This window comes from Nematolebias whitei, chromosome 11 (genome assembly GCF_014905685.2).
Source record: "Nematolebias whitei isolate Nwh7 chromosome 11, NemWhi1, whole genome shotgun sequence".
Classification (NCBI taxonomy): domain Eukaryota; kingdom Metazoa; phylum Chordata; class Actinopteri; order Cyprinodontiformes; family Rivulidae; genus Nematolebias; species Nematolebias whitei.
This window is the reverse complement of record NC_056508.1, coordinates 32,072,876-32,089,907: the sequence shown is the minus strand read 5'-3', so window position 1 is coordinate 32,089,907 and position 17,032 is coordinate 32,072,876. Positions and strand designations below refer to the sequence as shown.

Genomic DNA, 17,032 nt, shown 5'->3' with positions numbered 1-17,032 from the left:
GATAGATAGATAGATAGATATATGATAGATAGATAGATAGATAGATAGATAGATAGATAGATAGATGATAGATAGATAGATAGATAGATAGATAGATAGATAGATAGATAGATAGATAGATAGATAGACAGACAGACAGACAGACAGACAGACAGACAGACAGACAGACAGGTAGGTAGGTAGGTAGGTAGGTAGGTAGGTAGGTAGGTAGGTAGGTAGGTAGGTAGATAGATAGATAGATAGATAGATAGATAGATAGATAGATGATAGATAGATAGATAGATAGATGATAGATAGATAGATAGATAGATAGATAGATAGATAGATAGATGATAGATAGATAGATAGATAGATAGATAGATAGATAGATAGATAGATACATAGATAGATAGATACATAGATACATAGATACATAGATACATAGATAGATAGATACATAGATACATAGATACATAGATACATAGATACATAGATAGATAGATAGATAGATAGATAGATAGATACATAGATACATAGATACATAGATACATAGATACATAGATAGATAGATTGTTTTTTTAATGTTCATTGATGTGATTAATCAAAAAAGTTAAATGTGAATGTTAGTGCCCTTTATTCAGAAAATCCACATGTCACATCTACATTTCATGATCTGTTTATAGACACAGATTAAATGTTAAAAATTAATATTTCTATATATTTTCCCCACGGTACGTAATAATGTTACATACGTTAGTAGTTGTAAACACTCAGAACAACACATATGTTGGTTTGGTGTTTTTTTTTTTTTCCATTCATTCAACCTTTATTTACCCATTGAGCCTACGAAAAGAGAGACCAGATTTCCTGACCTTTACTCTAAACATTTAAGGAGTAAACATTTTTAATAATCACTATAAAAGCTACAAATGTTATCTTTGGTGCCTGCTTGATGAATGACAGGCATCAACTTAAAACACTTTGTAGAACAGTGATTTATGAAGTTCCGTCCCTTTCAAGACTTGGATGGCTGCAAACTTCTTGAGTTTTAATGATCAGAAGACTGAGGTCGTTGTGTTTAACCCAAGCTCTACCACTGTCACTGATCCTGTAAACCTGCACTCCCTTCAGCCTCATCTAAAGCAGTCGGTTACCAATCTTGGTGTAGTCTTAGACTCAGACTTTAAGTTTAATAAACAGATCAACTCTGTTCTACAAAAAAGCTTCTTTCAGCTAAGGCAAATAGCAAAGCTTAAGTCCGTTCTGTCCAGATCTGACTTTGAAAAAGTAGTCCATGCATTTATTACTTCCCGGCTGGACTACTGTAACTCACTTTATGTTGGGGTTAGTCAGGCTTCACTTTCACGTCTCCAGCTCGTACAAAATGCTGCAGCTCGGCTTTTAACAGGAACTCACAGGTTTGAGCACATTACTCCGGTTCTGTCCGCTCTTCACTGGCTTCCTGTACGTGTCAGAGTTGATTATAAAATTCTCCTGCTGACTTTCAAGTGCATTAACAGCCTTGCACCATCATACCTCTCCGACCTTCTTCATCCTTATACTCCTTCTCGGGCTTTGAGATCATCAGACCAGCTGCTTTTGGCCGTACCAAAAACCAGGCTGAAGCTCAGAGGAGATCGAGCGTTCTCAGTCGTGGGCCCTAAACTTTGGAACAATCTGCCCATTAACATTCGACAGGCCACCTCAGTCTCTGCTTTTAAATCTCTCCTAAAAACACATCTGTACTCACTGACATTTAACACAGGGTGATCAGCTTTAGATCTAGTTTTTCATTGATGCTGATTCTGTTTATGCTTTTGTTATTATTCCTATTTAACAAAAGGTCATCTGACCTGATTTAGTATTTCATTGTTTCTGACTGAGTTTATGCTTTTTGTTATTATTTCCTTGACTTTTGACACAACGTGATCTGATTTAGTATTTCATTGTTTCTAATTGTTTTTGGTTTTATATTTTTATTCCATGTGCTGTAAATATATCTTGCTACTTTTTATCTGATGATGTGATATTTTTGTTAAGCACTTTGGTAACAGTTTCTGTTTTAAATGTGCTCTACTATAAATAAATCTGACTTGACTTTCCTTCGGCAATTCTGCCACATTCAAAATGGCGGCGACGTTGACGTACCATTCAGCGCTCTATGCTCGAGAGAGTGTGTGTGTGTGTGTGTGTGTGTGTTTGGTTGGGGCTTAAACAGCACAACAGAGAGGCGAGGTGAGGGCGGTCACGTGACCGCACGTTGCCGTTGGTGAGCTTTTTTTCCCCCCATTATGGCGGAAGGGCAAGCCGTGCGGATGGGTCGTCTCTCCCACTCCGGCGCCTGTTTTGTTTCTTGAGGGAGGGTTTTAATTATTATATATTTTTTTTCGCCTTTTTATCACTTCGAAGCAGCAGCCTGGGTTCTTCTCAACCAGACTGTTTTCGTGTTTCTCGGCGAAACCATGGCAGACCGCGGCTCTGATCTGTCCGCCCTGCCGAAGGAGGTTAGAGACCAGTTGGCGGAGTTGGATCTGGAGCTGTCTGAAGGTAATAAAAAAGAGGGGAGTGGGGCTTTTCATCATGGGGCTGGTGATGGGGGATAGCCATGTATTGTCTCTTAGCTCTGTAGGCCTACCGGCTTCAATACAGCACCACTTTTCATCCACCTGCTCCACTTTAATGGTCAGACGGCTTGTTTGGTGCTAATATGAGGGTCTACAAGCTAGCAGCATTGTGAAGGAGGTGATACCCCTTTCGTCCTTTTCCTCCTTTATCTCCACCATCACGTTTTGTCAACAACAAATATCCCCACTTCCTTTCCAACGTTACATCAAAGCCACACCTCGTTGCGTGTAGCTGTCTTAACACCGGCGAGCTCTGTCATCTTGAATATGTCACCGTGATGCCACGGTGGTCCAAGCCTCTGCCAGGGTGCGCATGCTGGAGGTTTCCGTCCAGGACACGCTTTGCTGCCGTGAAAGCGTGAGTCACGGTGATGCGTGTTGACATGTGCAGGCCTACAGACATCTTCTGCTGTGTCATATCAAGACTCTTTGGGAGAGTTGCAGCTCCCCATTCATTGAAACCATTGTGTCCAGATGCTGGTACACGTGCACATCTGTCATTAGCAGGTTATATGTTCACCTCCCCCTTACAATGTGGTTAAAATAGTATTTTGTTTGTGCTCTCACTATTAGATAGATGTGTATGTTTTGGTTTGATGGACCTTCTCATGCATCCATTTAATGTATAATGAAGGGCAGCCCTTCCCCCCAGCAGCTGTTTTTATCTCCTTTACACCATCAGTGACACACTGACTGTCACCCATCCCTGACAGGATTCCCCACTTTGCCTTTGTTCATCATCAGTATGGAGCAAATATCAACAAATAGTGGACGTTTGTAGTGTCGGAAGGATTTCCCTAATGATTTTGAATGATTTAAAATGTCACTGTTAAAAAAGTCTAAAAATGATGGGTATAAGAAAACTGGATGTAGCATCAAGTTGCACTATTTGTTTCCAACTTTACTCTGAACATGGAGTTTTGAACAACAGATGCAGAATGTCCCCACTTCTTACTGCTTGAAACCTTTACTCCCGTTTAAAGAAATTATGACGTTCGTGAAAACTACCGATTTGTGCACATACACGTTTAATGTTACATCAGAGCTGTACTCGCAACCAGCAAAACACTACAAAGAAACAATAGTTTTGTTTTATAATGCACTCGTAGCACTTCTAAAATAGGAACAGCCAAAGCTGAAAAAAAAAAAAAAAAAAAACTAAAACAGAGAGGAGTATAGTTTTATCTTTTGCATTAAGTATCAGCTCATCCTGTTGCTGATGTTGGAGCTCGTGCAGTTGCTGTCGAGCTGACTGACCTCGGAGGTTAATGTGTTTGACATATGAAGTTTAGTTTGTGTTGGCTGACCTGTTAAACACCTTTTATCTTTTCTCTGCTTTGGGATGTTTGGTACATTAATCATAAATGATATATGCCTCCAATCTTAAATAATCATTGATGAGATTGAAATGACTTGACTTTAATTGATAAATCTTTCTACATTGCTCTTTATGCTGTGATTACTACTGCGTCTGGTTAAAATATATCGTGGGCGGTTGTACAAATTGATGCTAATTAATTTTCACTTTGGTTTATTATCGCCATCACAAAAATGTTTTTGCCCATATTGTGTGTGTGTGTTAACAAAATATCTCACAAATCACTGGACACATTTTAATTAACCTTACAGGAAGTCATAATTGGATGTTCTTTTACAACTGATTACCTTTTGGACTCAACCCAATTCAAAATGGCCTCCACAGCCAACTGGCCCTAAAAATGTATATAATAGAAACTGACCTAAAATTTGGGGTGGTAGTAGCAGAGGCTCATCCCCAACACATTCTGAGAGCTAACAGAATGCACTTTTTATATATATATTTGTTTAAAATGTAACTGTTTGCAGTGAACTCTGTCTTTCTGTGAGTAAAATATCTAATTAACCACTGGATGAATTTAAGTGACTTTCAGAAAATAATCATTATTAGACGTACACATATAAATGATTAACTTCTGAAGTCAGTCCAATTCAAGATGATTGTACAGCTCACCAACCTTAGCCAACAGAAAAAAGGCAACAAAAATGAAGCTAAAATTTGATGTTGTAGCTGGGAGTGTTTTACAACTCATACTTCGAGTTTGGCATCTCAGGATATCAAGATGGTTTGACCGACATTGCTGTAATTTTCTCATTTCTGAATAGAACATCTTGGGCCAAAAATCTCTGGGATAAAAACAGCGGGGGATAGGCATTTCTTCAAGGAATGGCAGCTCTTTAATTCTTTAATTTATATTGACCCAGTTCAAACAAAAGTCATCTTAAGATGAAAGAAAGTTAAGAAAGTATGATTGACAGCTTAATCAATACAGTCTGTTTTTGTTAAATATCCAGTTATAATTCAACCGAACCTGGTCAGATCCAGTGTATTAGTAATTGTGAAGTATCTGTTTGTAAAAAAAATAAAAACACGTCAAGTAAATCGTATAAGACTTTATAAAATACACCATTTCGAGCATACACAAAACAAAAGATGACTGCAGAAAGGAAAATCTCCTTTTTACCAGGAAGGCCAGTCCAGTAGAACCAGACTCAGGAAGGGTGGGCATACTGGCTGAGGAGTGGGAAGACGAACACAAAAGCTCTGTGCCAGGGGGATGGAATAAAAGTATTTAAAAAAACCACAATGTTATCGATAGTAGTGTTAGGACAAACATACAAGGAAAGTAAGAAAATAAAAACTGCAGATTGAGGAAAGGTGGTCTTTCTGTTCTCCATCTACCAAATGTTATAAATGTAGAACTAAAGAGATGGCTCAAGGTAGTCCCAACTTTTGAGCGTTTATCAAAATGCAAAGTTTTAAACCCATTCTTGGAAAAAGGAACAAAACAAGATTGTAAATTCCTGACACCAAACAGTTGACTGGTTCTACAAGAGTGGAGCTCAATACCCGAATGCTCTACCTCTCATTCTAGTGTATGGCTTCTTTAGAAACCACCGTAAACCTTCAGTATAATAGTAAAAAGTTTTGCATGAATAAATATGCCATTATGAAGTTGTTTGAAATAGGTGGGAGCTTTCGCTGCAGCGTTTTGGGTCAGCTGGAGGCTTTTCAGAGAGTTATTGGGACATCCTAAAAATAGAAAGTGGTAATAATTCCGCCTATAGATACTAGTGAGTTAAAGGACGAATCCTGGCCAAAAATAACTCAGTCTCTCACAGTATTACTGCAGGCCTAAGTACCGGTAATGTAAACCAGAAATTTAGATATTTTTTTCTTCACGTTGTCAAAAACAACAACTGTTTTGTCTGATTTTAGAAGCAGAAAATCTAAAGTCCTACAATCCAAGAAACTTGGTAATATTTAAAAAGCACGTATAGGCTGCACAATAAATGAAATATTTCTTGATGATACAATATCATTGTGCACAATATCAACATCACAATAACTTCAAATTATCTCAGTCACAAACTGCAAGTAAAAATGAACATTTCAATCAGATGGATCCACGTTTAAGCACACAGAAAGGAGTGTTGTGAACATGACAGAACGCGAGTTCATCACAACTGATACTGGTATCAAAATATTCAATAACATTGCAATAGCATGTCTTCCTAATATTGTGCAGCCCTCATAATCACTTTTACATGTCAATGAATTGTTTCAATCACTTAGAGTGAGAGACATTTGTGTTTGTTCATCAAGAAATTCTGTTGTTTTCCATTAAATTTATCCTGCTGCAGTTGATATGAGCAAATATTGTAATATGTGTGTGTGTGTGTACTCCCTTATTTTTCATTATTTTGTCTAGTTTTTCAGCTCCAGCAGGTCAATTGATGTTTCCTCATACAGTCTTGAGACACTTACTGGTGTTCCTCACCAGTAAGTGTCTACTGAAACCTGTCACCTATGTTTTTGCTTTGGTAAACATAGTAATGTGGTTGAGGACACTAGTTGTTTCCAAGGCTTCCTTGTTGTGGTCTTATGAAGTGAGACTGTAATGTTCTCCAAAAAGCAGTCCAGTTCATCGTTTGTATTTTTTAATGATGACAGTTTATTAGTGCCGTGTTTTTTATACTGCTGCTCTAACGCCCTGAATGCAGTAAGACAAAGGGAATACTTTCTGGCTGAACAAGCTGCAGCTGCTTAATATTCCAGTGTTTACAGTATTTTTGCTTTATGGGTGTAAAAGCCTCCTTGTCCCTTCATGACAGGAAGCGTTCCTCATGTTGCTACCTGATGGGTTATTTTTCTTCTGTTCATAACAAGCCTTCATCTAAACCAAGTGGAAATGCCTGTTCCTGTGTTGCTCGGATAAGAACCCAGAGCTGCCAAATGGCCTCTTAAAAACAGTTCAGCTCTGTAGCCCCCTGTGACTATGGGCACACAATGAAGATCATTCAGCTGGCCTGAGTCACTGTGGCCAGGAGATCTGCAGCCATTTAGGAAATTGATCTGAACCAAGGCAGTCGTCTATGAGTGCAAAGACCAAGGAGGGTCCGATACTGGTCAAATTCTGCAGGGTGTGGTTTTTTTCTGCAATGTAAAGGTTGTAACATGCGTATTGGGTTCATATCCCACATCACCTGGTGAGTTTGTTAGAAGAAAAAAAAAATGCTGACCCAAACAAAACTACATGAATGGTATATTCTGTTTAAATGTTCAGGACATACATGGTTCTGCTTTAAAAAACTCCCATTCCTTCAGTCTGCTTTATAATTCCTAAACTCAGGAGCAAAGCCTGGTATCTAGAGGGCTTATCTCTGTTCACATGCATGTGGAGTTACTGTATGTTCACCTCTGTGATTAGTTTGTGGGGATTGATGGTACACACAGTGGCTTCCATTTTAGGCCACTTGCTCTGATGCAGCAGAAGCAGGATGCATGCACTGCATATAAAGGGCAAGGCTCAGCAGAGCATGACAGCACTAATATGGATCTAATCTATATTAGCCATCCATTAGCAATCAGGAGCAGTGTGTTGGACAAAACCTGACGGATCCTTAAAGATGATTCTTCCTCTTATCAGGAAAGTAATCAGCGTAAACATCTTCTGCTTCTGTATTATTTATGTGTTGGATATCAAGTGAACGGTTGTTTTTGCTAGGCAAAGTGCCTATTTTGAGACAGATGACAGACATGTGATAGTGACTTCCTCAAACATAAGTGCATGTGTGGTGCAACAGTTTGGTTTTAACTTTTGGTCTGCACTGCAACAGAAATGGGAAATTGAACCTTACAAAGAGTCAGATATTTTCACAACCTTTGACCCTTACTACTTAAATCTATGCACGTAATTTCATTATGTGTAGTAAATTAAGATGTTAACAATTTTCTGGTTGTTATCGTAAGAACATGTTAAGGTAATAACTGTAAACTTGACAGGAACCAGGGAAGGGAGCAGAAGATAATAAAACAACAATGTAATAAATGAACCAAAACACGTACATCGCAGTTCCAGTCTGTTGGACCCATAAATTACCTACAAAGCTCTCAACATCTTAGCTCTATCATATGTTAGAGATCTTATTGTTCCATATTTTCCTAACAGAGCACTTTGCTCTCAGACTGCAGGCTTACTTGTGGTTCCTAGATTTTCCGAAAGCAAAATGGGAGGAAGATCTTTCAGTTATCAGGCTCCTCTCTGGCGGAACCAACTTCCAGTTTCTGTCTGTGAGGCTGACACATTGTCCAGTTTTAAGACTGAGCCTAAGACTTTCCTTTTTGATAAATCCTTTAATTGGGGTTGACTTGTTATGCTGCCTTAAACTTACACTACTAGAGGACAAACTGACCTCATTTCCATGATTTGCTAAAATTGAATAATTTTCATTTGATACTATTTCTATCTTAACATAATTCTTGACCTGCCATTGTGTATCTGTTCTTATCAAACCCAGCCAGTCGAAGCAGATGGACGCTTGTCCTGAGCCTGGTTCTGTTAAAGGTTTCTTCCTCATAAGGGAGTTTTTTCTTTCCACTCTCGCCTTCATGTTTGCTCAAGATGAGAGTTCTGTGATGAAGTTAAATTCAAAGCAGTCTGCTCCTCAGATAAATAATGTTAAATTATTATTTTTATATATGATTGTTTCTGTTCAGTGCCCTGAGATGACTTCTGTTGTGACTTGGTGCTGTATAAATAAACTGAACTGAATTGAATTGAGATTTATGGTGAGATTTATGTGGCATCTGTGACAATGGGGAAGAGCAACTATTTGATAAAACAGCAAGGCCAATTGGATCTATGTCACTAATTATTTGTAATCTATTTACAATAAATTAATAGCATAGGTAATTCATGTTAATTTTATTCAACAATCATGTAAAACTACTACAGTATATAAGGATAATATATAATTTCTAAGTAATGATGATCTAAACTAGATCTGAAGTCAGGCAATGACACACACAACTCAGAAATTACATATGAAGGGTATTGCATAACACTATTAGAATATTGTAATGCATATCTATTATTATTTACCTGATGTGTAGTCGATGATATGACGTATAAAACTTGTCTCTAATATTGGCTAACCATATTTTCCTTTGGTCAGGTTTGTGTAATGGAAACCTAATAATAGTCAAATATAAATTATTATTTTACACTGTGTACATATTATATGAGTTGGAGGCAATATCATCTTGTACTATTTAATAATTTGTGCTAAGTTGTGGCATGATTCAGCATAATGTATGCCCCTGAAGCTAATATGTACTAGCCAATTCAGTAATTATCAGCAATTTGTAATGTCTTTATAGGCTAATTTTAATTTGAAACAGTTACATTATTAGCTTCAATTATGGTCAGTTCACACTCGCATTGAGGTAAATAAGATAAAATCTGCTTACTTGTGAAATGAGGTATGTTTTCCTTTTTCTTTTTTGTTGGTACAACCGTAGCACACAGCTTTGTGGCATTTTTACAGTTTTATATACATAGATAGCTTATATAATATTATATTAATACTATCATTAATAATTTTTACAATTTTTATATAATCAGCCCTTACTGTTGGCTATTGTGCCAATATCTACAATGACGCTAAGTCCAGATGCTAACCCTCTCTGGTTATGTCTCCTGTCCCTCCAGTGAGTCACAGCGTCACATGACCAATGCACCCTCTATTTGTCATTTAACTTTATGGCTGGACCACATCTACTGACTATCTACAGTGCCAGATTTTTTTAGAACAGAAGGTGTGCTGTCAGATTTCACTTATGAACCAAGACAGTTTCTTCTCAAATTAAACATATTTTCCTTAAAACATAACTAAACCATTATGCTTCAAAATGGGCATTTTTAATTCTTTTAGTATAAAGTGGGACAGTACCATGTTTTATCATTCATTGCTGTTTTTAGATTACATAAACCATTTTGTCATTTTGTCCTGCATGTGTGAGCATTGAAATATTTCTGATCAAGTAGAGTTTTTAAATATTTAATGTAAGATTATAACCCAAAAACCACACATTGGTTTCCCTGAAGGCTAAGAACTGGGGCCTTAAGGCTGGCAGATGGCTGCATACTCCTGGGAAAATCTTCTGTTGTGTATTTGTGTAGATGGATACATTATGTTTGTACATGCAAATGTGTCTAAGACAATACTGTTTTTGTGAATAGTTAATGATGACTGCAGTCCCTTTTATGTTTCTAGCCTTATGCTAAGCTGAATTATTCACAAGCTCCCAATAAATACCAGAACAGCTTCAGTGAGTGGTGTGGGTGGTTGGTGAGTGACTTTTTTTAGGTTCCTCAGGTACAAGCGGAGACAAGTAAAAGAACCCAACCTCTGAATATTTCCCAGGAGTTAAATTAATGTCCCATTTATCAACTTTCTCACACACACGCACACACAGACAGGGTTTGAGTTAACAAGCTCATATAAGTTGCCCAGTAGGTCTGGTCCACATAAATATTGAATACCAGTAGTTCTGTAAAAACTTCTGTTACTTTGTCTATAGTTATTTAATTGTGTATTAAAAAAAAGTAAATGCTCTGAATTAACTGTTAAAATTTGAGATTCAATAAAATTTTAGTTGCCGGTATATGGAGTCTTCTACTTTCAGCTGTTCCCTCTTCAGGGGTCGCCACAGCAAGTCATCCTCCTCCATCTGTCCTCTGCATCCTCTGTCCTCACTCCAACTACCTCCATGTCCTCTCTAACTGCATCCATATATCTCCTCTTTGTCTTTTTCCTGACAGCTGCATTTCTATCATCCTTCTAACAATATACCCACTGTCCCTCCTCTGGACATGTCCAAAAATAGTCTGGCCTCTCTAACTTTGGCTCCCAGTTGTTCTACCTGTGCTGTACTTCTGATGATCTAGCATTTTTGATTGTACAAATAAGACAACAACAGAAAAAGAGCATCACAAACAGCAAAAGCAGTTTGCATAAAATAAAATAACTATGGGTGAAGGGAGAACACAATGAAAATGTCTGATTATCCATTTCAGTATTAGATTTATTATATTAAAATATTTATATCTACACACTCTCTCTCTCTCTCTATATATATATATATATATATATATATATATATATATATAGAGAGATATATATACATATACAACCATATATATATACATATACATATACAAATGTAAAAAGCTAAATTTCCCCCCAAATCATCACATTTTATGTCCACATTGCTTTTTAAATATCACTGCCAAAGTCCGAACTTTCAAATTTTACCCCCCATTTAAAAGCAATCTGATTTAATTTATCTTTACATTTTTTATATATGTAACTCAAAAGTATTATGAAGTGGTAACACTGTGGCATTAAACTGTTACAATGTTACTTCACTTATAGCTCATGAATGGTCATATTGTTAACATATTTATTACTGCCTCAGCCTCAGTACTGAGGAAATATAACAAGACACAGAAACAGACATAAGATGAGTCACTCGTGTTTCAAAGAATAAATGTTAAAGACAGACCAGCTGTGAGTAAAGGCTCAAATTATTTTAACACTGATGTGATATTTTGCTGTCTTATGTGTCACAAGTTAGTGTTTCAGAGAAATGACATGTTTACAGTCCAGGCATGCCTGTATCCTGTGTTGTAGATCCGTGAGTCACCACTTTCTAGGTGTGTTGCCTTCAGGGCACATCAATCCATCAACTGGAAAGTGAGAAAACCTGTTTTAGTTGTTTAGTTTAGAAGGTTCATCCAGCCTGTGACTCATCATAGAGGAAATGCGATTTTGGAGTTTAGGACTTCAGAACTTCTGTTTCTCAATTTGCGCAACACGTGCTATTTTTTCTTACTTCACCAGCATGTCATGTTATTTGGGCTGAGTGTGATGATCAGACACCTTTCTGAAGTTTCAGTCTCTGTGTCGTCTCATAACGGGCCAGACTATGACACACCAGTGATGACTGATGTGCACAGTGATCTGTAATTTATTGGTTAAATCACAAGCTCAACACAAACACAAATATACAGAAGAGGATTAGGGGCACAGTGCAAAACTTTTTTTTCCTCAATTCTGGCTTTTTTCCTCAGAATTCTGATTTTAACATCAAAATTGATTGTGAGATTGAGATTGGAGTAAGAATCCTGATTTTAATTGTAGAACTTTGTGATTAAAGTCAGAATTCTGAGAAGGAAATGTCAGAAACCTGACTTTTTTTCTCAGAACGCTGAAATTAAAGTCAGAATTCAGGAAAAACAAATAAACAAACAAAAAAAGGACCATAGCTCTGATCTTCTTCTGTACAAATAACTTTTTTTTTTTTTGGTCATGGTTTATATATTTAATTTTATTTTTTGTAGGATTTGACACGGAACTCCTCCAACCTTTGTCTAGTCTATACCCACCGTCTGAGGGGTGATGTGAGTAGTAATACTCAAGAATGCTCTTGTGAATATAAATAGACCTAGCTGGCAAAACAAATTCACTTTCATGCCCGAGGAGGATAAAACAAGCATCTCTGTAGCACAAAAGCTGCGCCATTATTGCAGTGGAGGCTACCCTCTTAAAGTCTAAAGGAGTCCGTTGTGATTGTGTGTCTTTGTTAGTAAAAAGCAGCCTGTGCTAAACACATCTTTGATTGGCTGACTGGCTGCTACACGAGGACTGCATCCATGAGCTGTAAAATACCCCAGCCTGTTAGGATTTAACCCCACTGTAAAACTTATAAATGTTAATTGTTAAAACATCAGACCAGTAAGCTTTCTGATTGCTTCCCTTCCTTTAACTTCGCCATGTTATTACACTATAACAAACTCACAGCAGATATAGGTCACTAATGTTATTTTCCATGAATGTTATAACTTGATTATTTTTCAGAGATAGCAGATTGAAGGTTTAATCTGTAAACATCTGAATGTTAGAATTACCGGGTCTGAGATACTAAGATAGAAAAGGGACATTTATTGATAGTATTTTTAAAATTTATTTAAATAAATAAACAAACAAACCTACCGGTATATTAAGGATAATTATTTTGACTGCAAATATTCATGAAGCACCTTTTGGGAGCAAAACGTTTGAGAATAGGCTTGATGGTTGTTGGAAAATCTGTCTCTAGCTCTGTCACATTGCTCTTCAGCTCATCATCCACAGCTGATCATTTGAAGCTTTTCAAGTGGGTGTGAAGATCATGAGGTATTTTCTCAGCTGCTGTCCAGTTTCTATATATGACAACTGAGGTCTGCATTCAGCGTTCTTGCTGTAAAAATGCACAATGTAGATTTTGAAAAGGTCATCTGCCGTCTTTGTCGCTTGCTTCCTGGGGCTTTTAAAAATGTTTTGTTTAGCTTATTATTATTGGTTTTGATTTTGGCTGTGTGCAGTACTTTTGAAAAGTTCACTTCCTAATTCTTGTCTGAGGGCCAATGTCTTATCAAAAATTCCCAGTGCCTTTAAATCCCCAGGAAACCCCTTCCACAAGCTGATGTGTATCTTGGCCCCTGTGATCACATTGTGCTAAAACTTGGCTTGTAGTCATGGAGTCCTTTAACTCAGTTTCCCTGAGGTATAGTTAAAACAAAGTTTCTCTTTATAGATTACATGCGTAGGGCTTTATGGTATTTCTGAACCATCAGTAGCCTTGATTTTCTGCAGATCTACATGTTGCATGGTCATTGTCTAAAACAAATGTGATAAGATAATACTTGTATTTCCTTGGTAGAATAAGCAGCAGACCCAGTGTTAGGCTTTTCCTGAGCTAAAATAATTTGTCTGTATGCATGATCTGTGTTGTTGTACAGTCGACATGAGTTTTGGTCTACATTTTGAGTGTTATGGGGTTCTGTTGAAATTTGCCAGAGCGAATAGTGACACAATATGAGCATGCAGCATTTTTCACGCCCTCATATCAGTAGGAGGGCTGAGCTCCGGAGGAGGTTTGTGTCGTGTCTGAAATCCTCCCATAGGCAATGACAAGGAACTGACAGTTACTGGTTATTATTAAAGTCACTTGGCTGTAATTAAGATGAAACTGTCACCAGAGGAAAAACAAACAAACAAGAATATCATTAAGATTTCCTATTTAGACTCAGCCTGGAACAGAAATGATATGAAAACTCTGTTTTTCTGGCCGAATGTGTTTTGACTCCTGTTGAAATAGATTTCCACTGAACATCATCCAGGCCAGCCTGTCACAATCATTTCTCTAATAATGGGTGAGTGTGATTCCTTCAACAGCCATTAACACAAGCTACTCAATGATACGTCATGAGTTTTATTGCTTGTAACATGTTTGGTTCTATCAGTTAAGCACAGAGGAATCTGGGTCTGGTATCTTGCCATTAATACACCTCAAAAACTAGGAGACTGAGACAAACCAGAATGACTTGATTTTAGATAATTACCTGACAAAGCAGTTACAAATTTACTTGTTGGAAAAAAAAAATGTCTTGAGAACTTTTGAATCTTAAGATGGCAACTTCAGTGAGACTTTGGAAAATATGTAGCATTGTGCAGTGATAGCATTAGGAACCTTATATCAAACTTCCTGTTTCTGTTTATATATATATAATTGGAAGCTTTGTTCTACAGCATTTGGAATTATTGATTTTCTAAGTCTGCATCTACAATCAAATAAAAGTATTTCAGAAATATTATTTGTACTTGCAACTCGGGTGTGATGGGTTAAATGCAGAGAGCTAATTTTGTCTTTGTATGGGAACATGCAGTGATAACACATATCATTACTTGTTTCAAATAGTTTCATTACAACAAACATCTAAGAAAGAACCTTCTCTGTGCCAGTGACTGAAGGATCATTATTATATTATTCCCTCGCTTACTGTCTGAATGAGGAAGAAGAGGCTTTAAATTCTGCTGTGTGAACAGCAGGTTAAAAATTTAGTTTTTCGTTGATGTGTTTTTAGCAGAAGTTTCCACAGTTGCTCATATATTAAATGAAACAAGAATTCCTTGAATGCGTATTGCCTGCTGCCTTGAGTTTATTTAATTGGTGTAAATTTCAGCGCAACGAAAATATTCCATCTTGATAAGAGCCTGTTTAATGATTGAGAGTGGTTGGTAGCATTAGGTCACCATCTAAAGAGTGGAACGTAGACGATAAGGTTTGCAGGGGATCGCTTCAGGCTCAATAAGCCAGAATCTAAGTGTTTCTCATCATCTACTCATCAGCTTGGTATAAGCCTATTATATTGATTTATTAAGTCAGCTGCTCATAATACAGTATTCCTTCTAATTTAATGTTAGACTTCAATCCATACATAATTAAGCACAATGAAGAAGTATAATGTATGCACATGTAATTCAAAGAGATGCAGCATATAGATTATATTTCTTAGTTAAACTTGCAGTATATTGTCTTGTGTATACTAACTGGCCACATAAGCCTGGACAGAAGAAGACACTGATCCCTCAGTTGACATATGGAGCTCAGTAAACCTCAGGTCACATCCATCACATTATTCTGATGGCTCTCTCAGTCATATCACTATTGCAGTGCAACATGATACCTCTAATTCACTTTTACTACTCAGTTTATTGTGGTTCCTCGGCGGAGTTTTTGTTGCAGTGTGCTGGTTTAGGTCAGTCAAGTCACAGATGGGATTATACTCTTCTTAAGGTGTGCATTAATGAGATGGATAAGAATTAAGTAAAATGATCTATTTTATAGCAACAAACATATTTTGATTGTCGCTGTTGTAACGCTCGGGTTTGACTCGAGAAAGGAAGCATTACTTTTTGACTGCAAATCCACATTTGTCCTTCTGACATGTTGATGCTTTTTCTGAAGAAGAAATAATAGAAAGTAAAAATTTTTACTCTTGTGTATTCTAGAACACCTTTTTTTTATTGTTAACTAGGCAGTTTTGGAGTAATCTTATCAATTATTGATTTATAAGATAACAAAAATTGGGATTTTGTATGAGAACTGTGTCAAAAATAAGCTAAAGTCATCTGGTGATTTGCTTCGTCTCAAAGACTGTAGTCGAGGTGGCACTATCAAGTCGCTAATAAAAAATTGTTGTGCTTTGCTGGTATTCACTATTTAACACCTTAAAACATCCTTAAAATATAAATATAACCTGAAAATTAAAGAGTTTTCCCTTTCTTTAAAGGTCATTATTTTTGGTTGGGCTTCATTTGCAAAGCACAGTATGTTGATGGCAAAGAAAATGAAATGGGGAAGCTGCATTGCTCAGAAAAACGAGCTGCCTGGGAGTCGAACTGATGATCTAACAACTGACCAAGGGCAATTTAGCTCTTGTGGTTAGCTCAATGCCTACATATCCAGATCTCCACAGTGCTGTGTCATTATTAGGTAAACATGGTTTCTTTTTAGACTAAACACTGTTTAGATTATATAAAATGTCCCCCGGGCGCTTTCAATAGCTGCCCACTGCACCACCTGGTGGTGGATGGGTTAAATGCAGAGACTAATTTCGCCATTGTATGGAAACATACAGTGCTGACATTGTGATGACATTATTATTATTATTATTATTATTATACTGTATTTTTTTTTTATTTTTTAAAAATATATATATTTTTAACAAATTGCAATAATTTTACTATCTTTCCAATTCTTTGTAGATGAACAGATGCTCAGATATATTCATCAATTAACACGGATTCCTCATTTTTCTGAACTGAATAAAACGTGCATTGAATTTAATGAAATGTACGTGAGACGTCATTTATATTTGACCCATCAAAATGAATGCGGTCATTTATTTACAGAATCAAAGTTTAACATCAAACATTTACATTAATTTGGCAAATTATGAAAATAACAACATAAGCAATCAATCAGGAAAAATCATACGGCCATGATTTTTCCGTTGCTTCACCACAGACATTTATGAAAACTGTACAATTATGATCTTTTACCCACACGGCGGTGGATGAGCACTTTACACAGACATTTCTAAATATCTGGAAGAATTTCTACTTGAGAGAGGAGTTTAAAGATGGGAAAGAAGTTTAAAGAAGAGTAAAAGATGGGGTTTGAGGGAGTGTGAACAGAACGGCACTCTCCGGGCTTTCTT

The 17,032-nt window shown here is 36.8% G+C and overlaps 1 protein-coding gene across 1 annotated transcript in view; it reads left to right on the top strand.

Annotated features, from left to right (window-relative positions):
- Positions 1-2,398: 2,398 nt before the first annotated feature.
- dip2ba (disco-interacting protein 2 homolog Ba) overlaps positions 2,399-17,032 on the top strand; it is a 41,079-nt gene continuing 26,445 nt past the window's right edge. The window contains exon 1 of the mRNA XM_037684191.1: positions 2,399-2,526. Within this exon, the coding sequence (XP_037540119.1) occupies positions 2,442-2,526 (85 nt within the window). The 5' untranslated portion in view covers positions 2,399-2,441. The remainder of the gene's footprint in view (positions 2,527-17,032) is intronic.